General features: G+C 42.6%; 1 protein-coding gene across 1 annotated transcript in view; it reads left to right on the top strand.

Moving 5' to 3' along the window:
* NPHP1 (nephrocystin 1) overlaps nucleotides 1-23,057 on the top strand; it is a 47,490-nt gene that overhangs the window by 5,803 nt on the left and 18,630 nt on the right. The window contains exons 3-12 of the mRNA XM_081265519.1: nucleotides 2,624-2,684; nucleotides 3,687-3,811; nucleotides 5,994-6,207; nucleotides 7,662-7,763; nucleotides 10,883-10,974; nucleotides 11,278-11,320; nucleotides 12,286-12,370; nucleotides 14,288-14,382; nucleotides 16,156-16,284; nucleotides 21,454-21,528. Coding sequence (XP_081121645.1) covers nucleotides 2,624-2,684; nucleotides 3,687-3,811; nucleotides 5,994-6,207; nucleotides 7,662-7,763; nucleotides 10,883-10,974; nucleotides 11,278-11,320; nucleotides 12,286-12,370; nucleotides 14,288-14,382; nucleotides 16,156-16,284; nucleotides 21,454-21,528 — 1,021 coding nt within the window. The remainder of the gene's footprint in view (nucleotides 1-2,623; nucleotides 2,685-3,686; nucleotides 3,812-5,993; nucleotides 6,208-7,661; nucleotides 7,764-10,882; nucleotides 10,975-11,277; nucleotides 11,321-12,285; nucleotides 12,371-14,287; nucleotides 14,383-16,155; nucleotides 16,285-21,453; nucleotides 21,529-23,057) is intronic.

The raw sequence follows: 23,057 nt of genomic DNA, 5'->3' as shown, positions 1-23,057 counted from the left end.
TTTTTTTTTTTTTTATAGTATCATATTCCTGCTTTCAGATTTTCTCCTTCCATGCTTAGGTTTGTTTTTAAGTTTTCTTCTGTTCTTTGAATTGTCTTTGCTTCCTTGGTGCTCGGATTCCTATTTATTTATTTATTTATTTATTTTACATTTTATCCTTATGTTGCTGGTTTTCTTTATTTAGTCTGGTGGCCCTTTGCTATTCATTTTTATTTGAGAATGTGAGCCTGGGTTGGTTATTCTAGAGCCCTTTCTCGGGTTCTTCCACTGTGGCATTTCTTGGTGTCTTTCCTGTTAGCACCATATGCTGAATGCAAATCAAGTTCTTTGCAGGTAGGTGGACAGGGCTCATCATGGGGTCAGGAACCAGCCTTTAGTCTGAGGAGCCTTCAGTGCAGGAATAGGTGTGCTGGAAAGTTCTTTAGTAATTATGATTCTCCCCAAATCATTTATTATTATTATTATTATTATTATTATTATTATTATTATTATTATTATTATATTTTAAGAAGAATCTTCTGGTTCAGTGGGAAAACAGAAGGTGAGATAAGAGAAGAGAGCTAACAGGCTCAGGATTTCTGTAAATAAACTTTAAAAAGTTACTACATTTATTACAAAAGAGCCTTAACTAAATGTAAACTTAATGAGAATCTTTGCTCTTTCCCTGAGTAATACAAAGACCCCTGATGGCTTTAAGATTGATTTCCCTAAATGTGCACCCATGTGCATCCTAGACAGACCTTCATGATCCTGGAGTGTTCTGCCGGGTGTCCCTTGTGCCTGTGTGACACTTGATAAGAGTGTCACTTGATAAAAGAACATGCTTCTGTTTTTTCCATGAAGCAGAAATTTGTTGCCCTCTCTTGCTGGCCCATGATCCTTTCCCATTCTTTGCTGTTTGGGGTTATTATCTTCGAAAACACTTTAGTCATTTTTTGTTCGGTTTCAGGAGGCAGCGAAGATGGGTGTGTGCTTAGTTTTTATCCTGAACCAGGAATCTTAAGTATCTGGGCTGTTTGAGGATTTGATAATTTTATAGATATGAAGGAGATAATTGTAATTATTTTCTTGGATTGTGTATTATAAAAAAATCATTTTGCACTCTGGCTCTCAAGTGAGATTTCTGAGTTCTTTCATTCAACAGGACATCTGTCAAAATAAGCAGCTTTACTAAATCTCATCTGACAAAACTCTGCTGCTGGATTCTCCCGGGTGGGTCAGTGGCTCCTGATGTCCCAAGACCAGCGGTTGGTCACATTCTGTCTATTCTGCCAGCCTCAGCTTGTTGATGATGTCTGTCCTCAGAATTGCAAAGTCCTTAGGGGGCAGTATTTAAGAGCAGGAAGGGGAGGGGGTTTCTTAATGCCTTGCTATAGAGGCTGGGGGCAGGGGGCATCCTGAGCATGCTCTTTTATGTTCTGTTGGCCAGCCCAGGTGTCCCCCCACCACCTGCAGTGGAGGCTGAGAACAGAGGTGCCAACAGAGGGCAGGTCACAGGATAGAGGAAGCCAGAGGAGGGTTTGGGGCAGGCACCTGGCAGGGTCAACCAGTTTCATGTTGCCATTTCTCGTTTTCTGCCCATTTCACAAAGGACTTTTGACTCCTACCCCTTTTCCCTTTTATGTTACTTTATGTCATTTCACTCACATCTGTAAGAGAAAAACAGCTCCAATAACACAGAAGTCACTTTTCAGAGAGTGAGAGAAAAGCCAGGGCTCCGAATACTAAAAAAAGATTTGGGTTTTGAAAACTCCTCTGGGTGCCACGGCACACACCTGTGATCTCAGTGGCTTAGGAGGCTAAGGCAGGAGGATCATGAGGCAGCCTGAGCAACTTAGTGAGTCTCCAAGCAACTCAGGGACACCCTGTCTCTAAATAAAATGCAGAAAAGGGCTGGGGATGTGGCTCTGTGGTTCAGTGCTCCTGGATTCAATCCTTAGTATCAAGAAAAAGAAGGAAAGCTCCGCTGTCATCAGTTGTACCCCATTTTTGGTCATTTTTTGTATCTCTTCTCTGGGTGTCTGAGACTTAAACTGAGATATATGAGCTGTCTCTGTAGCCCAAAGCATTGTACCTGTCCCGAGAGCCTGTTCAAAAGGGGTGTGTAGTGGCAGTGGCAGGAAGAGGCAGCCACTGCCACTGCCACTAGTCCGAGTGCCCACTCGGAGTCTGAGTGCCCACCTTCCCTCCCTGCTGCCCTCCCAGGGACCCACTGTGGTTCTTTTTAGAACCTTATTTTCTCTGCCTGGAGTCGGGCTTGTTGGGAGACTTACACAGCTGTGGTGGGGGTCAGTTGTGTCTCATGTCCAGTTCCTTGGCCTTGGGAACTGTAGAGCTGGGGAGGCGTCTTAGAACGCAGAGCCCCTCCTCATTTTAGACTCAGGAGACTGAGGCCCCAGGTCCCTGACATTTCTGAGCCTGGTTTTCCTGCCCAGGGCCTTGGAGCGCCCCTTGGATCATCTAAAGCAATGGGTACAAAGGTTTTTACATGTGGATTTTTAAACATTATTCTTAACAGTAGCCAATGGCCTTGCCTGCTTAGTGATTGAATGATTTTTTTAAATAGCTTTCTAATTGTGACAACAGAAAAATCATTATATTTTCTTTCTTTTTAAAAATTTAGATGTATCCAGTTAAAACAGGCAATAGATGAGAATAAAAATGTTCTTCAAAAGCTAAGAAAAGTAAGTATTATGTGAATCATATTAGAAAAAAACTTTTTATATAAATATTTTCACTAAGAGGAATGAATTGGAGTCGGTAAGTTCCTGGGTTTGCATTAGAAATAAAGCCCAACCCAGAGGTGCTGAGTGGGGGCATGGTCTCCCAGGTGTGCTTCAGAGCAGAAGAGAACCTCCAGCCCTGCTAAGCTCTTCAGCATTAAGGACCCAGAAACCCAGACACTGCCTTTCAAATGTGTAACTTAGATGAGGTGCAGTTTAGAGCCATTTTGATTTTAATCCCACTGTAGGTAGAGTCTAGCCCCGGGTGAGTGGAAGGAAGTCTGGTCTCGGTGGTGGCTCTCACAGCAATGACTGCCAGATTGGAGGAGCAAGCTTTACCCTTGGCCATCCCTTCAGGACTTTTTTTTTTTTTGTATGGGCCTGAGTTTCATCTACGTGTCTAGGGCTAGAGGCTCATGGAGCAAGTGGAAGTCACCTGAAAGTGTCCCCTGCCTGTGTCTGAATCCTTGTTACTGCATCTGAGTGTCTCTTCTGCATTTCTGCAGTGACACAGAACTTTTCAACGCAGGAGGCAGGCTCGCCCCGAGTTTGAAAACCTAGTTAACCCATTTCACTGATGGGAAAACAGCCTTCAAAGGTGAAGAAACAATGTCTCTGTCAGTAAGCGGCAGAACCTGGGACCAGCCCTCCCCTTTCTGACTCTGGAGCCAATATCCTGTCAGACCCTGTCTCCTACTTGACTCTAGAGTGTCTGCAGTGCTCAGCAAGAAACAAAACGAAAACAAAACCATGTGGTTTTGTGTTTTCATTTGGCTTGCATTCCAACTCAATTACTTTAACTACATTTCTTTTAACTCTGATGTATTTCCCTAAGGTAAGTATAATCTCACACTAGTCTTTATTTTGTCCTACAGCACTTATTGTGGTTTTTATTGTTATTTTTTTAAAATGAATGTAATTAGGAAACTAAAATTCATTTTTCAATGAAATATTCTCTCCTAGGCGGATGAGTCTGCACCTGTCGGGAACTATAATCAGAGAAAGGAGGAAGAGCAGAATTTTCTGGACAAGCTCACTCAACAGCTGCAGGCGCTTGCTGTGACCACAAGCAGAGAACATAGAATTGAGTATGCCATCTTCTTGCCTTCATTCCTTTCTTTCAGATATTATGTTGCTATCATTTTTACATTCTGAAATAAATATATGCCATAACAGCATAGATATGAAGAAATGACAACAATGGTCTGAATAATGAGCAGTTATTGTGCATGATAGGACACGTCAAATCCCAAGAGAGATGTAAAGATGTGCACGTCCTAGTCTTTGCCCTCAAGATGTAGTTGGGAAAGCAAAACAGAGGTGCGAGAAGCTATGTAAACAAGTGTTAAATAACTAGGGTGATGCCCTGAGTGTCAGTGTTGATGGGTAAGGAAAATGACTTGCAGTGTCTACTGACAGGGTCCCCTTTCTTATAAATGTTTTTTTAAAAATTTGAAGTAGACACATAATTGTTTTTCTGCTGGAGAGAATGTTAATAATATCTCTTACAAATTACAAAAGACTTGTAGGTATAAACAAACCCAATTTGTAGGGAGCAACAAAATATCAATTATTTAGACCCTTCAAATGCTGTTCCCCAGCTTTTTACACTGTGGGAAAAATGCTAAAAATATTGACTCAAAGATTCTAGAATTTTCACTGAATTCTAGCATTAAGAATGACAGAATAGCTGATATTTTACTTAACTTTTCCACCACAACTATAAAATCTGTGCAAATAAATAATATGCATTCATTTCAAGTGAACATATAACATTAGCCAAAATGAGCCATATAGGACCAGAGAGCAATTTTCAATAAATTTCAAAGAAGTGAAATTGTATATATTTTTTGATCTCTTAGAATTATATTAAAGCGGGCTGGGGATGTGGCTCAAGTGGTAGCGCGCTCACCTGGCATGCGTGCGGCCCGGGTTCGATCCTCAGCACCACATACAAACAAAGATGTTGTGTCCACTGAAAACTAAAAAATAAATATTAAAAAAATTCTCTCTCTCTCTCTCTCTCTCTCTCTCTCTCTCCCTCTCTCCCTCTCCCTCCCCCTCCCTCTCTCTCCCTCTCTCTCTCTCTCTTTAAAAAAAAAAAATATATTAAAGCTCAGTGACAGAAAAATAACTAGATATCATTAAAAGTCTGCAAATTAAGTTACATACTTTATCTGTATGACCCATTAATTCAAGAAAGTGTTGCACTGGAAATTGGAAAATATTTCAAATGATAAAAATGTATGACTCTGGGGCTGGGTTGTGGCTCAGCGGTAGAGTGCTTGCCTAGCATGTGTGAGACGCTGGGTTTGAGCCTCAGCACCACATAATACCTTTATTTATTATGTCCAACTACAACTAAAAAGAATATTTTAAAAAGTATGTATGACTCATGGGTTGCAGCCAAAGTAGTGCTTAGAAAGGAATTCATAGCTTCAATGAATAATTTTAAAAGATACCAAAAATCAATTATTGAAGTTGTTAACTTAAGAAGCCAGAAAAAGAACAAGGTAAGCCCAAGGGAAAGGAAAAAATACAATGGGAACAGAAAACAGTGACATCAACAGATAAACAGTAGGTGCAATCAGCAAAGCCAAACATTGACTTTTCTGTAAATATTAATGAAATTGATAAATTCTTAGCAACACTGATTAAGAGGAAAGAAATACAATAGTGATGAAGATAAATGGCTCTAGATATATCCAGATACTCCAGTATACATTCAAGAGCTCTACCACTGAGCCACTGCCTCAGCCCTCATCCTAACTGGCTCTGATGGGAAGCTCACTGCAGGCAGACATTGTTCTAAACACTTTATGGATTGTCACTCACCTGATCCTCATGACAGCCTTAGGAGTCAGGTTCTGTTGTTATCTCAACTTTATTTATGAGAAAGGGAGAGCTTACAAGAAAGTCACCCACGGAAGAGAGAGAGCCAGAATCAAAACCCCCACTTGTGTTTCAAGCACTGTGTGAGAGCGCTCAAGCAGCGTGTCCTGAATGGGGGACCCAGGCCGTGGGTAGGGTGCTCTTGTAGCACAGGCCTCGCTCATATCAACCGGCTCCTTGTCCACCCTCAGTCCTTCAGGTCACGTGTGCTCAGCACGGTTGTGGGAACCATTAGTTGTACTTTCCTTTCATTGCTTTTTTTTTTTTTGGCCAGCTGCAAAAATGGAACAGTTCTTCAAGGTACAGAGGTTCTGCTCCAACTGGGTTTGTACTCGCATGTTTTTTCAAGAGATCTCCTCATACAAATGCTTTTTGTAGAACTGATGTGCTTACTGACAAAGAGGAAGATGAGGATTCTTCTGAGGAAGATGAAGAAGATGAAGATGATGACGAAATGGAAGAAAGTGGTGGAGAGGAAGAAGAATCAGAAGAGGAAGAGGAACAAGAAAATGAATCTCCTAAACAAACAAGTAGAAAATACATTGCTCTTGGAGATTTTACTGCTCAGCAAGTTGGGGACCTTACATTTAAGGTAAGTAGAGAAGAAGGGGACCTAGTGTAAGGAGAATGTTTCTAAAGGCTCAGTCTGTTTAAATAAGGAATTATGATTTACAAGCAGTAGTTATGTGAGAGTCTATTATTAAAGTTACCTGTTCTAAAGGTTTTTTGAAGTGGCTTTAGTGTTGATAGATCTTAACAAGGGGTAAAGTTTTATAATTAGTTTCTGAATGTCATCTGTACCAAGTTATTCAGGTGGGTTAGGCAGTGTCCTAGCTGAGGTAGGGGAGCACTATCACTCTTCTTCCTGTTGGCTTAGACTTGAAGGGGCGCACGTCCATTCTAGGCCTGTGCATAGATAAGTGGCAGGTGGAATAGAAAAATGAAGTTGTGGGGTCTTTTTTGTTTATGCAGAGCAGGGATCAGACCTGGCCTAGCCGGGCAGGTGATCTACCCCTGAGCTACAGCCTCAGCCATGCAGGTGTGGTTTGTAAAGGATTTGAGACAGTTTTCTGCTAGTGAAATGATTCAAAGAAATTTTTATTGAATATATAAATCTTGATCTTTTGTTTAACTTCAAAGTGTGACACTCATTAATAGTAAAATATGCAAGAATGTTGTACAACTAATATCTTTATTGTTTTTTGTTTGGTTTGGTACCAGGGATTGAACTTGGGAGTGCTTTACCACTGAGCTACGTCCCCACCCCTTTTTTATTTTTACTTTGAGACAGGGCCCCTTGCTAAGTTGCTTAGAACCTTGCCAAGTTGCTGAGGCTGGCCCCAAACTTGCAGTCCTCCTGCCTCAGACTCCCAAGTCACTGAAATTACAGGCATGTGCTACTGCACTCAGCTAATACATTTTAATTCATAAGTTTTTTTTTTTTAACTTTTCCTGGAAAAATGCCACCAATACTAAATAATAATGTATATTCTAAGAAAGTCTTTGCTTTTACATGTCTTCAGTAGTGGAAATTACTGTTTTTCAAGGATGGATTATACTTCGTACATGAAGAAGTATTGTTTTCAATGGACAAGTATTGTTGAAAACATGGATTAGGTAGGTAGGAACATTGGGTAAACTATTTTTGTTTCAAAATAGGGCTTAACTTAATAGAATCATTTTTCTTCAGGGATTTATATGATACTCCTGAAAGAAATTTTCCAAAGAGAGACTTACAAATTCAAAAATATTTTCTGCAGTAATCAAATTGCTAGAATAAGTAGGGTCCTCATAAATGCTTGTGGAAATGGTCCCCATTTGCATGTAGAATTTGAATGTGTGTTGAGCAACCCAAAGGAATAATTCATTTATAGTCACAAAGGTATTGGGGTATGGCAGTAGGGAAGCATTTGATAAAAGTTAGGATAAATATTGAATTAAGGAAATATTTCCTTTTTTCAGTGTATATTTTAAAGCATTAGTAATGAAATGCTACTCATGACTATTGAGCTTTATTTTTAAATTTGTACTTTGTTTTGCGTTAAGAAAGGAGAAATTCTTCTTGTAATTGAGAAGAAGCCTGATGGTTGGTGGATAGCTAAGGACAGCAAAGGAAATGAAGGTCTGATTCCCAGAACCTACCTGGAGGTGAGTCTTTGTTGTTTATGCTTTCTCCTTCAGATAGATCTCATTTTCAGTTAAACATTAAGCTATATTCTTGGATCAGTTGACTAGAGAATGACTTGAAATTTAAATTTAGTTTTACAGAGACAGGGCGTGGGGAGGACATTGTGTATTGAGGTCCTGGGGCCTGTGAAGAGCTCGGGTGAAAGTGAGCCCGGGAGCATTCTCAGCAGGAGGTGGCTCTGTGAGCTGGTGGTGTTTATAACAACTAAGAGGCATTTATTATCATAAAACATGGCCACTATCCACTTGGTGTTTACTTCCACAAATACATGACCCCCTTACCAAGATATCGGCATACTGTCCATGCCTGGTTGGTCCTGAGTCACAGCACATGCTGCGTGGTACAGACACCTGTCTGGATGAGCTCTGTCGGATGGAAATAAGAAAACCACACACGGGATTCCAAGTCTTCCAGTGACCACACTGAGTTCCTGACGGGGGGGCGGGGTTATTCTCTGACACCACGAGTGTCATTTTCCATATCAGCTCCTTAGCACCAGCCAGTGTCCAGCAACTCAGTTGGATTCTGGCCTTAACTCCTGGATTTAGCACAGGTGTCACACAGTAAGGGCATAGTTCCACTAGACTGCCCTCTGTTCAGATGCCAGTCACATGTCCCAGCAGCCACTTGTACTTCTGACTGGCTAAAAATTCAGAAGTCTCCTCTCCTTCTGCAGGGGTCTGATGATTCCCTAGGGTGACTCACAGAACTTGGGAGAACACTTTCCAGTCTGTCCTCTGTATCTGAGGATACAGAGCAACAATATCTTAAAACAGTTCCATCTATATTGAACATGTACAATTCTTTTTCTTGTCATTATTTTCTAAACTATACAATATAATAATCATTTATTTGGCATTTACATTGTGTTAGAGATCATAGGTATTTTGTATATGATTTAAGGTATGTGGGAAGATGTGTACAGGTCATATGCAAATACTGTATCATTTTATATAAGTGACTAGAGCATCCTTAGGTTTAGTATCCATGGGGATTCCTGGGACCAATCCCCTGAGGATACTGCGGGACAACTATACTTGGATGTACCAGTTTATTATAAAGGATGCAACTCAGGAACACCAGTGAAGAAGACGCACAGGGCAAGATGTTGAGGTGGGGCATGTAGGACCTAAGCATGCTGTTCCCCAAAGCCTTTGTGTATTCACCCACCTGGAAGATACCCAAGCCCCCCCTCCCGGGGGTTTCTATGGAAGTTTGTTTATTCTCATTAACTAAATCACTGACCATTGGTGATGAATTTAATCTCTGGCTCCTCCATCCTCCCTAAAGTTTGGAAGGAAGAGCTGAAGGTTCCAACCTCTAATCCCTTCCTGAAGCTGTCTGGGGGTCCTCTAGAGGCACCTCACTAGCCTGCACACTAGAATGGTTGAACTTCTTAGGAATAAGAAAACTTCTTATGAATAAAAATTCAGGAAATTCCAAGAGTTTTAGGAATTCTTTGCCAGCAAAAGACACAAATATATATTTTCATTACACACATTAAGAAGTAAACAAATAGGGGGAATTATTTTTAATATTTTATATTGTCTAATATATCAAAAATATCGTTTCAACACATGATCTATATTTGGACATTGAGTTACTTGTTTTATATTAGGTTCAAAATCCAGTGTGTGTTTACGTGGACAGCTCATCTCAACCTGTGCTAATGTGAAGAGCTCAGTAGCCACGCGAAGGGCTGTGCACCATGCAGGACAGGTCTAGGTTGTCCTTTGGAAGGCAGCAAGCATTCCAGCTCGTGGTGACATTTATTCAGGGTGTTTGCAACCTATAATCACCATCAATTATGCCACAAAGAACCTAAAATTAGCTTCTATGAATTACCAAAAAATCTTCCCAAAGCAGCTCACCTGAGGTAGCTGCGTCTTCTCCCACCCATGGAAGGAGTGTGGAGATGGCTTTCTGGTGCTGGTTCAGGCCCCACCTGGAACTCCATAGCTCCAAGTGAGGCAGCTCTTCCTGGGTTACCTCTTTAGTTAAGTCAGTGGCCAAATCCTTTAATGATTCTGAGCAGCAAAAGGGAAAAGAGGAAAGAATCAAGAAATATGAGCTGCTATCTAAGGAGGTAAAAAGTTTTCTGGAAGTTAGAAAACTTCAGCCATGTCTCCACGACCAGCATATTTAGTCCCCAGGCCACACCTAGCTGCAAGGGAGGCTGGCTGGCCAGATGGAGTCTCAGCAGGCCCGATGAGTCAGCGGTTCTGCTAGAGAGGAAGAGGTGGAGGGTGGCCACCTGCAGCCTGTTTGGATCAGTCTGCATGTACCTCTTTGTAGACTCTTGGTTGTTCCTCTTGGGTGAAATCCTACATGCTTGTCAGTGCTTCAAAGGGTTTACACCTTTATATCTTGATTTATTTTGCCAATTTTGTCTTGGCAAAATTATGGCCTCCAATGTTAAGAGGGCTTATTTCCCCATGCATCTGCCGAGGCTGGCCAGTACCAGTCTTTCTTAGCCTTTGCCAATGTGATCAACAAAACAGCCTCCTAGTTTTTATTTGTACTTGTGATACTCCGAATGAGGCTGAGCATCCTTTCATATGATTTACGACCATTTGCATTTCTTCTTTGTGGATAACCAGTTCAGTTTCTTTGACCATTTTTCAAATGAATTTTTTAAAAAAATCTTTTTCTTGATTTATAAGAGCTTTTTATAAAATTAACCCTTAGAACTTGGTGTTAATGGTTTCTTTATTGACCTTCAGCTGCGTGTATTTTTTATTAGTGAAATCTGCTAGCATTTCCATTTATGATTTTTTAAATTTTGGTATCATAACTGCAAAGGGCTTTACCCCACATTTATTTTCTCCTATCAAAGGTAATTCTTTTAATTTTTTTCATTTGAATAAATTCTACCTGGGATTTATTTTGGTGAATTTGCTGTTTACTTTAGTCTTTGTCATTGTTTCACATAGTGAAGTTATCAGTCATAGGTTGAAATTTTTTTCCCTGTCACATATAAATTCCCCTCTGTGCCTGAAAGTTTCTGAAAGTTGTAGCATTTTTATTGGTTGATTTTTGTGTTAGTTGGAAAGCACTTCCTGTTTCAACACTTTTCCAGCCCTGTGATAAAGAAGAGGAGCAGGCGACAAGTGAAGAGGGCAGTGAGGAGGACACCGGGGGGACGGAGGGTGAATCCGAAGCTAATCAGAGGTACAGAGCGCGGGAGAGCGAGCAGCTTCTGCCGACTTTTTATTTATTTTTACTATTAAAATAATGCAAGATTTTCTTGAAATGGAGTCAACTTATACCTAGAGAGCTTTTCATATTATTGTTGACCTAAAGGTCATGGCTACTTTAGTTTTGCAATTATTTTTAGTGCATTTAGTTCTAGCTTGGCCTCGCCTAGAGATTGTTTGGTCTTCAGAATCTACTGAGTGTTTGTACTTGTTCTCTGATTCGTGTGGTGAGGGGCAGAGGCTGCGCCTGCACTTACCTGCTCTTTCATTTCCCCAGAACTGATACTCACCGCAGTGCTGTTCAAAAAGCTATCTCAGAGGTTGGTATCTGCTGTCTTATTAATAATACTTTATAGTTTTGAACAATCAATAAAAAAAATACTTTATATTTGATGTCTTATAATATTTTTGGCAATTAAGACATTTGGGATGTTTTAAGTGTTTTATTACCTATAGTTCTGGTTGAGTTCAGATTCAAACCAGGATGGAGACTCTTCGAGACTGCCTAGATCTACCCAGGCTCAGGTGTGGAAGGTGCAGGGCAGAAGGCTTCTCTTTCTGCCTTAGCAAGCCTGAGCTGCAACCAGCATTTCTCATTAGGGCTTCTGTACAAGAAGAGTAGATCATCTCATTCATGGTGTGATTTCAGAGCTCTTACTCTTTCTTATTGATCCTATCCAGATTATTTATCATTTTGGCAAAGGCTGGCATTAGATTTTAGTTATTATTTGAAAAGTCTGAAAAACCCAGAAAGGTAAGACACTATCTGTAATCCTGTCATTTAAAAAAAATGACACGACAAAATGAAAATTCTCCACCCTGTGAGTAATCACCATGAACAGTTCAGTTAGCATCTTCCTGACCTTTTACTGCTCTTCTAACTCCCAAGGAGATGCTCGCGGTGCAGGTGGTTGGGGGTGCACTTACGCAAAGCACCTGACAGCTCCTCGGACGTCAGTAGCAGTATCATCTGCTGAATGGCAGTGCAGTATGGGGTGGGGCTGGAGCAGGAGCATTACAGTCAGAATGTACTTGAGGCAGTGATCTAGAAACACAAAGCTCTGCGCCCAGCACTATGTGGGCCCCAAGTCCTTGTGAGAGTGCAGATCCAGTGATGGCCACGTCCTCTCAGGAATTGGGTCACGTTGCAGCACTCTCCCGACATGTGCACGTGGTGTTTTCCCGTTGGGTTGGGCTTGCTGCGGTGCTGAAGGGACACAGTGGGGAGGTGAGGAATCATGGATGGAAATGAGCAGACCACTTTTGTTTGTCCTCTCCTCGGCAGATGAACACCGTGGATGTGTTAACCAGCATGGGGGCTATCCCCGCAGGCTTCAGGCCTTCCACACTCTCCCAGCTGCTGGAGGAAGGTACGGTGGCGTTCGGCCTCTGCAGCCATGCTTGGAGGCTAATTTTTCTCTGGTAGCTAAAACAAGTTGAGGAAGATGCTGAGTCTCACTTCTCTTTGGAGCACGTCCTTTTCTTGTCCCTCTTGTGACCATAAGCAAGGACTCCAGTTCTATGAGAGGACCCTCTGTTTACCTGTGTTGTGGGCTCCAGCCCTTCCCTAGTCTCTTTAATTGCCAGCCCTTTCCTGCTCTCTAGCCTGCCTGTCCTGCCTTCCCCTGCCACCACTGTGAGCAGCGCACCACAGTGCCACCAGCCCATCCCGGCCCAGCGAGGAAGCCTCCCTTCCTCTGCTCCTCTTCACAGCAAGGGCTCTCCTAGAGCGTCTTCAGTGGGCTTTCTGATTCCTGTTCACCCTGGATTTCCCGGTACTTGGCAACTTTTGTCTAGAAGCTCATTTTGAAGGGGAGTCATGAGGGGCAGGCTGGCTCCTGTGTGCCTGAGCCGTTCACTGTGGGTGGAAGGGCTGCTTCAAGGTTACTTGTGCTGGGAAGGTCCTTCCTGCCGCTTCCCATCCTGTAGTCTCAGGGTCCCTTCTACCTTGGCAGCGCGGCTTCCCTCCCACCCTGTGAGCACACACACTAGTCTCATGTGCCTACTTCTCTGTTTCCCTCACTCAGCTGTGGTCAACAAGGATTCTCGGCTCCATTTCCAGCTCCTAGCACAGCCCATGGCACAGGGCAGGGACTCAAATGATTTCTTAAACAAAAAAGTGATTTTATAATAAATGTTCTTCATGATAAACTATGGAAGAGAAGTATAAAAATGCTTATGTATCTCCCATATCCTGCGTGGGCAAGGGAATGGCTTCCCTCCAGAGGGATGGGCTGGCTGGGAATTAATAGTTTAAAAAGTACCACGAGATGACCTCAGAACACAGGAAAGCAGTTTCAGAGCAGGGGCATCAAATGGCAAAGCTGACCAGATGGGTCTAGCTCCTAACAAAGAATGGAGCCCCCGCTTGCTTTATTTATATTGGAACACATCAAAGACTTTTGGTAGAAAATTCTTCACCAAAGCAGGATAGAGGTGGGGACAGGTAGGCTGCTCCATTCCTGACGGGTCATACCCATCTCCGGTGCTGCGCAGGACCTTTTGGCAGAGTGGAGGGGGAGTTCACTTGCATTGGGTGGTCTTGATAGCAGAAGTGCCACTATAAGTTCCCAAATACGAGACCTACCCCCTCGCTGGCTTCAGTGCTGAAAAGGTCCTCGTTCATTTTGTGGATGGATTCCTTCACTTTTGTGTTAAGAAGTAAAACTAGGTTCTGGGGCTGGGCTCAGTGTAGAGCGCTTGCCTAGCACATGTGAGGCACTGGGTCCATCCTCAGCACCACGGAAGAGTAAATAAATAAAATAAAGGTATTTTGTGCCTCTACAACTAAAAACATATATGTGAAGAAAGAAGCAGGGCTGGGGCTCAATGGCAGAGCACTTGCCTAGCATGTGTGAGGTACCAGGTTCGATCCTCAGCCCCACATATAAATAAATAAAAATAAAGTTACATCAACAACTAAAAAAGTTTAAAAAAGAAGCAAAACTAATGGTTATGTATTTTTTCTAAAATATATAAAAAATGTTACAGATTTCTGCATTTTATAGAAATATTTGAATAAATCATCTTCACTGTGAAGCATGTTGTTGGTCTAAACTCTTTAAGATCTTCCTTAAAACTATCTTAAAGTAGTCTTTTATCAGTTTTTATCTTAAAATTTTGAGCATGATTCTATCTTGGTTCATCTGTCTTGGAAAGCAAGTTGCTAGTAAGCCCCTTGGCATTTTGGAAATATCTGTTTCCTAAATTTGTAGCATAATGTCTTAGACTTTTGGTTTTGAATTTCATTCTTTTCATAAGAAAATAAAGGAAAGCTGTTTTTTCAGGGAATCAGTTTCGAGCAAGTTACTTTCTGCAACCTGAGCTCACGGCGTCACAGCTGGCCTTCAGAGATCTGATGTGGGACGCGAAGACAGGCACTGTGAGTACAGCGACAGCAGAGAAGCTGCAGCCTGGCTGCCGTTGTCCTGGGGCCAGCACATGAGTGACATGTGGCTTTAAAGCAGTGGTGTTCACATAGCCAAGGCAGCACCTAGACTTGGTCCCCTGACTCTGGTTTCTCTTAGCGGTTCTGCCCTCCTCCCATCGCCACAAAGGATGTAATACTGAGTCTCCCTGTTCATCATGCTTTACCTCAGTGTCTTCATCTGGGAACAGGGATGACAGTCCTTCTAACATCGAGCGGTTGTGAGAATTTATGAAGGCTTTGGCAGTGCCTGGCAGAGTATGAGAACACAGTCAGTGTTGGCCAGCACTGTGCTTTGGATAGGTGCCCCACGGCCCATGGGTCAAGGCTTGCTGCCAGCCTGGGGGCTATTGGGAGGCGGTAGGACCTGGAGCTGGGGCCTAGTGAGGGTAAGTTACATGGCTGAGCCACACCCATGAAGGGATTGTGGGACCCCAGCCCCTGCCTCTCTCTCATCTGCTTCCTGGCTGCTGCAAGGTGACACATCACGCCACCATGTGCTCCCCGCTCTGATTCCCTGCCTTGCCACTGGCCTCAAAACAGTGGAGCCAGGCGACCATGGACTGAGACCTCTGAGACCGAGAGCTAAGCAGACTTTGCTCTCTGCAAGCTGCTCATCTCAGATCTCTTGCAGTGGGAAGCTGCCAGCTCCGTCAGGAAGAGTAGAAGTGACATGATCTTAGTTGAGTGGGAATGAAAAAGTCGGCAGAACTTCATGAGCACACTTTTTGGGTACCACCAAGAAAAAAAGATTTTTGCTATCCCAGTATTTGAAGTAGAATATGCTCTTGATCTTTAATTCTACTTTATATCTGCCTGTAACAGATATAAACTGCATTATTAGAGTATGTCATTCCCTTCCCATTTACCTTGACTTTACCCCTCAGTGGTGGCCGGGGTAGTAGGAAGGGGGGTGCAGAACTTGGTGCCCCTAATCCTCTCACCCTGAGCATCAACTGGCGCCTTAGTAGGAGGTGCTGTATTGCAAGTGGGTAGAGAGGGGCTGCTTGGTGCACCAGTGCTTGAGCAGATCACAGTTAATGCCGTGAACTTGTGCCCGGGAACTAAAAACCCAGCTCTCATTACTGAAATAAAAAGGTGACAGATTATTGATATTATCTTATCTTTTGCAACAATATAAATTATTTAAATGAAAAGGCTTGTGATCATAAAGCAGAATGTAAAGTTTAGCTAATTGAAGCTGTTGTTTAAAAATAAAAATACAGAATGCCAGTTTATTTATTCACAATCTGACCTTTATCTGTGAAATAGATTTGAACAGTCAGACCAAACATTACATTCTATGTCAAAGCATCTAAGAGCCAAAGAGGAGGTAGCTAGGTGACATTAATGCCAGGTATCTTGGTTGTCATGCTAGGGTAACTGTCTACAATTCCACACATCGTATGGGAATGGATCTGGAGACTAGAATACAGTGATTCAAGGGTCAGGTCATATATTTTACCTGCTAGTACTAGTAGTCTTTCATTGAAGTTTTTTAAGTAGTTAAGAAAAAAATGCAAATATTTCAAATATAACTTTATGCAAAATTTACCTGAAATAACTGGGTTTGATTTTGAACAGACTATTGAAACTCTGTGTATGTATATCCATGTAAAAGTTTTCCTTTTTGTATTCTATGTATATCTTCTTAAGCTGTATTTTACAAATGATGCTTTGGAAATGGATTTGTACTACTATTAATAGGTTTTTGTGTTTTTCTTTCAGATTAAGTCAAGGCCAAGTCGTGTTTCCTTGATCCTCACCTTGTGGAGCTGTAAGATGATTCCTCTCCCGGGAACGAGCATCCAGGTGCTCAGCAGGCATGTTCGCCTCTGTCTGTTTGATGGCAGTAAGGTAAGCTCACTGAGTTGAACCATCTCACACAGGATGATGGAGAAGCCCTTGTGTGGTACCACACATTAAATGTGGAGTGCACTGTGTGTGTGAGTATGTGGTACCGCAGTGGGTTAACCCTGGCTCTTCAGTGTGTGATGTTGGTACACACACAGTTAACCTATCTGGGCCTTAGATTTCTTTACTTATGAGAGGGACTGGTACCTGTCTTCTAGTGTTGTGTACAGTTCAGGTCTAAGTATAGAGCATTGCATTTTTGAAAATGCAATGTGTATCCAGCTCCCCAGTCAAGATATGGAGCATCGCCATCTCCCGTGAGGTCTCCTGGAATCCTTTTCTGCTCAGCTCTTCCCTGATTCCTAAAAGACCATTTTTTACCTAATACCAAATGATAGTCTGAATGCCTTCTAAAAAAATAACGTATCTTTCATGAGATGTAGCTTAAGTGGTGCTTAGGTAGAAATTCGTAGCTTTAATTGCATATACTAGAAAGAGGGAAGGTTTAAAATCAGTGATCTAAGCTGGGAACTTAAGAGACTAGAAATTGAAGAGTGAGTTAAACCTAAGAATGTAGAAAAGAGAAAATAACAAAGAGTAGAAATTAATGAAATAGAAAACAGATGGACAGAAGAGAAAATCAATGGAGATGAAGGTTGATTCTTTGAAGATATTAATAAAATTGAAAGATGCCCAGAAAGACTGACCAAGATACTTTAAAAAGAGTGAAAGAAAGCTGGGCGAGGTGGCACATGCACACCTGTAATCCCAGCAGCTCTGGAGGCTGAGATAGGAGAATCGCAAGTTCAAAGCCAGCCTCGGCAACAGTGAGGTGCTAAACAACACAGTGAGACCCTGTCTCTAAAAAAAAAAAAAAAAAAAAAAATAGGGCTGGGGATGTAGCTCAGTGGTGGAGTTCAATCCCTGGTACAAAAAAAGAAAAAAGAAAACAAATTATCAATATCTCCCATTGAAATAGAAACATCATCACTGATCCTGCAGACACTGAGGACAATAAGGGGTATTATAAGGAATTGTATGCCAGTAAATCTGACAACATGATGAAATAGATAATTTTATAAAAAAACATAATTTACTGAAACTGACATAAGAAGAAATAGAAAATTTGAATTTCTCTTTTAAAGAAATTACAACTTCAATTAAAAAACTTCCTACAATGAAAACTCCAAGTCCTTATGGCTTCACTCTAGTGACTTCCCGCAAACATTTAAGGAAGAAATAATACCCATCTTATGCAAACTCTTCCAAAGAATAGAAAAGGAGAAAACATTCCCTAACATATTTCCTAAATCTAGGAAAAACATGACACCAAACGATGACATTACAAGACCAGTATCCTTCATGGATATAGAAACTAAAATCCTAAACAACATTCTCAAGTTGGATCTAGCAATTTATAGAAAGGATAGTAGGTCACGACCAGCTGGAATTTCTCCCCATGTTCAGATGTACACACCTGTGCATCCAGCATTGGACATGCGAAATTGTAATGTTATTTCATCATATTAGTAGACAAGAAAAAATCATGTGAACATCTCAATAAACAAAGAAAAAACATTGACAAATTCCAGTGCCCATTCACGAGTTTTAAGAAATTCCCTACAAACTAGGAATAGGTGGGAACTTCCTCAAATTTATAAAGAACAAGAAAAACCTAAATTTCTATCATTGACAGTGAAATGTAGAATTTTTTTTTTTTTTAGTCTAAGATTAAGAACAAGTCAAGGATGCTAAGAAATAAAAAGATAACTCAGTTTTTTAAATGAGCAAAAACTTGAACAGGCCCTTCAAAAAAGAAAACATGAGAAACCAATAGGCATATAAAAATATACCTAACATGTAATACGTTATTAGGGGAATGTAAGAGTTTACAGTGAGAGACCCACTTAGATGCTCCAGACAAGAAGCCCACCTTAAATAGAAAAGGTAAGTTAAAGGGAGAAGGGTTCACTATTCAAGATATTAATGTCAGGCTGGGAATGTGGCTCTGTTGTTGAGCGCTTGCCTGGCATCTGCAAGGCCCTGGGTTCAACCCCCAGTGCATTTAAAAAAAAAAAAATGTCAAACAAAGTAGATGCATACCCAGTCACCCCATGTTAGAGCTTCAAAACACATGACCTAAAAATTGATGGAACTGAAAAAAGAAATGGGAAAAGCCACCATTATAATTGGAAACCTCACTACTGTTCTCTCAGGAATATAGAACAAGCAGACAGAAGATGAGAAAGGATATTAGGAATTGATTAACCTATTGACAAACTAGGTAGAATCAGTATTGAGCAGCACTTCACCTCTAAACAGTAAGAAGCATGTTGTAAGTGCATGTGGAATATCCACCAGTCTACACAGGTGGACCTGGGTCAGAAAATAAACCCCAACAAGTCTAAAAGAGTTGAGAGCCATGTACCGTATGGCCTTTGAGCACATGAGATTAAGCTAGATATCAGTAACAGAAAGATCTGTGGGCAAAGTCTTCAAATGCTTGGAAATTAACAGATTTCTAAATAATCAATGAGTCAAAGGGAAATTAGAAAATATTTTGTACTAAACACAAAGTGGAAGTGAAACAGACAGTCTGGTAGATGTCAGCTAAAGCCTAGTTAGAGGGGTTCCCAGAGTGGGTGGGAGCTGCAGAACAGCTCCTCACAGCCTCACCCCCTGAGCTGAGGAGCCCCAGGCCTCCATGGGACGTGCAGGCAGAGGCCCTCTGGGGAGGGGACTCCAGGGGGAGCAGGGTGGCCGCCAGTGTGGAATCCTGACGGGGAGTGTCTGGAAGGCAGGCAGTGTGAGAAGCAGTGCGCGTCTGTCCTAAAAACAGCAGAGGGCACTGAAGGAGGTGACATGATGAGATTCATGTTCTGGAAAGATCTCTGGCTCCTCTCCGAAGAATAAATAGAAAAGGTAAGTTAAAGGGAGGAGAGGACAGCCAGAGGGGTCTCAAGTGGACCACTGGGGGCAGGGCCGTGGCACAGCATGGCAGGCAGAGGACAATAGGCATCATCTTGAAGAAGCAAAATCTGGATCCAGCTTGCTTAGGATTGCCCCTGGCGCTGGCATTTGCACAACATGGGACCTTGACCTTGCTCTCAGGCTCCTCCTCTTGTACCTCCTGGGATCAATGTGAGCAAACTGGGTTAATATAAGTAAAGCATGGAGAACAACACATGGAGCATAATAAGTGCAACCAAAAGAGTGATGACGATTACAGCTTGGGTGGAGATCAGGTTGGGGGAGATGCAGGAGGCGGGAATCAATGGGATTGGTGGTGGGCTGAGTGTGGAGGGTGGAGGGAGAGCAGGTGTGGAGCGGGCAGTAGGTCTCAGACATCCACCCCTCGATAGACCATGGTCACACGCACACAGGTAGGGAGGCCTGGGGGAGGACTGGGTGTGGCGCTGCCCTGGTGGTTTTCTTCCACCTGAACTTGGAGTTAAGGGTGACCACAGGGCTACTGTGCACAAAAGCACCACCGCAAACGTGCCAGGAGGTGTCAGCAGTGACCAAGAAGAGAGGACCTGCTGTACTCTCCTGTTCTCACATGAGAACCGAAAACAAAAACTAGAATTTCACTTTAATAACAGAAAATATGGGATTCATTTTATATCCAGGTCCTAGAAGTTCATTTATGAAATTAATTTTTATCAGAGTTCGAAATCGAGAAGTTTTGCATCACATTTAATAGTTAGAAAAATGCATTATTTGCTTTTTGAAGGCTTCTTTAACAAATCTAGCCTATTACAAATGAAAAGCTCTGTTGTCGAGCCTGGGCGGCGCCAATCCAGGACGCCCTCCAGCAACCACCGTCCTCGCAGGGCAGGTGCACCCACACCTGCAGCGTGGGGGGGAGCCTCAAGCCTCTGGGTCTGCTGCCTGCCTTTCTTTTTTGTTTTATTTTCTAGGGCTGGGAGGGAGCCCGGCTTTGTTCTCTCTCCCTGTTGTCCTCTGTTCTCTTTCCTCCTCCTTGCGTGTGGCTTAGACGTTTCTTAGAACTCCATTCTGAATTATCCATGGTGTTGAGTGGTCTCTCTGGGTGGCTTCCTGGGTGCTTGCTGTAGGTGTCATTTTACACACCCAGCTAATCACAGTGACCACAGGCAGCGTTCTGGTTGGAGAGAGAGGCAGAGACTGTCCCTCTCTCTAATTCTCTTTGTCCTCATTCACTCACAACTGGCTTGCACATTTCCTCTACATACACTGAAACCACATCACCCAGTCTTACAATTTTTGCTTCAACCATCAACTGAGAAAATTAGTAGTATTTAGTCAGATCTTTACTGTTCCCATTGATCTCCTTCCTGATGTTCCAAGATTCCTTCTTTAGCTTGTCCCTTCTGTACAGAGAGTGTCCTTTAACCATCCTTTCAGGGTGACAGATTCTCTTAAACTAGCTTTATCTGAGTATCTGTCTCCCTTCCTTCCTAAAGGACCTTTCCATTAGATGTGGGACTCTGGATTGACAGTTCTTTTCGTCTACCACTTAAACAACATGGTGCCACCTCTTCCTGGCCTCTGGTTTCTGCCAAGACACCCACTGCCATCTGAGTCATTCCCCTGGCTTAACCTGGCTGTTTTTCTCTCTTGCTACCTTCAGTGTATTTTTTTTTCCTGTTTACTTTAGAAGTGTGGTGTACCTGGCACAAACCCTTTTGGATCTCCCCTGTTTGGAATTTGCTCAGCTTCTTAAATCTGTAGGTTTCTTTCTTTGGCTGAAATTGGGGATTTTTCAGCCATTATTTCCTACAGTACCTTTTAAACTCCTCTCCTTTGGGACTCTGATGACACAAGTGTTAGATCTTCTGTTTTAATCTTATAGGCTTCTGAGGTTTCTACCTGAAGTGTCACTTCCTCTTCTAGCAAGCATATCTCAGATATTGAGTATTCACTTGATGTGGTTTATTACTGTCACAAGGGCACAAATCTGAATCTAATAAGTATTGGGACCATTGTTTTCACTGTTTGAAAAGTTAGATGCATACTATATTGGATGTAGAAAGAAACCCAGATCTTACAGAACTGCATGAAATAAAAAATGGAAGCCCCTCCTCTCCCTCTGCCCTGACCAACATAGCCACTGGTAATTATCTGGGACTCAGAAGGGTGATGTTTCAAAGAACTTCCTACAGCCTGATCTGAAATCGGAAAATCTTTCAGGTCCTGAGCAACATTCACACTGTGAGGGCCACGTGGCAATCCAAAAAGCCCAAAACCTGGACCTTTTCTCCCCAGGTAAGAAATCTGCTGAGTATCAGAACAGGAAACACCCTTCTTTCCTCCTAGGCGATCAGCAGTTAAGACCTAAGACGAGGCTGTCGAAGCGTCACATTTAGCACAGAACACATGGAGCCACGTGTGAACCCTTAGATTCTTTACTGTTCTAGGAGGACTTTGATTAAAATTATTTGTGTTTCTGACTCACCAAGGTTATAATTCCAATGAATCATCCTATTCATTGGATTTCAATTTTAGGAAATGCCCATTTGATGAAAAATGCAGACAAGAAGATAAAATTTAGGAAGTGAGGTGTTTTTCAGAAATGGAGTCTTACAGCTGCACTAATGACAGTTGTGTTTTCCTCTGATGAAATGAAAGGTGGCGCCTAGGGAACCATACACTCCGGACTGTCAGAACTGGGATGAGGTTAAGGTTTGTACCACTGAGTCAGGCTCGCAGGGATGGATGCTAGTGAATCCAAGTTGTCTCTCTGTTCTTTTTATAATACGAATTGTCTGTAGTTCACCTACTTCCACCCCCAGGTTTCATTACTGGAGTGTTTACTTCCCTCCCTCAACTAACTCCCTTTGTTACTGCACCCTAATTACCCTTCTCCTAATAAAGATCTTAACACAAATGGGGGTTCATCGAGAGGGCACTGGCTGTGAGTGAGGCCCGCAGCTCTCTGGGTGCTGCAGGCATCCTTGCATGAATCCAGCACAATGCCTGAAAGTGAGCGTGGCCTCCTGACCTCCTGACCTCCCTGCCTCCAGGGAGACACACCACATATCTTTGGGTCTGTCATCTCACAGTTCTGTCACGCACAGCTGTGTGTCATGCTTTCTCAGGATATAAAGGTGAGCTTTGGGAGGAATAAGTGCTTGTCACCTTCCTGAATGAACTGAGGTATCCGTTACGTGCCCACATTCTTCCTAGGTGCATGAGGGTTTACTTGTATGTCAGTGGGGAAGAAACACAGCTGCAAATAATAAGAATGCTCTCTACTTAGGATGCTCTAGCCACGCACAGGCCCTTGGGTCCCTGCTTTATTCAATCCTTAGAGTCGCCCTGTGGGGCGGGCGCTATGGATTACTCCAATCAGGCAGGCTGTGAGGATATGGGTCTCCAAGCGCTTTGGGAAACACAGAGGAGGGGGAAGTTAATTCTAGCCCTTGAGCCTCAGGAGGTTTTGTAAAAGAAAACTAGACCTCAAAGACTGGGTAGGGTTTTATAGGCAAGAAAGGGAGGATGTACTGTGTAGGGAGAGGGGTGGGAGGAGCCCAAGGGGAGGGGGCCTGTTCCAGGGAGGCATCAGGAAAGCCCAGCAGACATGTGTGCCCAGCCACTCAATTCTGTTTAAAATGAACAGCGATTGGCATAAAAACCTTATAACATATGCCAAGTGGGCCTCCAGCACCTCGGGGGTGGTTTGCGCACAGGTTGTATGTTAGCCCTGCTCGGAGAAAAGTAAGTGAAGAGAAAGATGTTTCCCTCAACAAGGGAGCTGAGTGTGTTCACCAAGTCAGTGGTGTGGATGGGTCAGT

Source organism: Spermophilus citellus (assembly GCF_964194105.1).
Source record: "Spermophilus citellus genome assembly, chromosome: 13".
NCBI lineage: Eukaryota > Metazoa > Chordata > Mammalia > Rodentia > Sciuridae > Spermophilus > Spermophilus citellus.
Note: the sequence above shows the minus strand (reverse complement) of the source record. Positions and strands in the feature narration are given on the sequence as shown.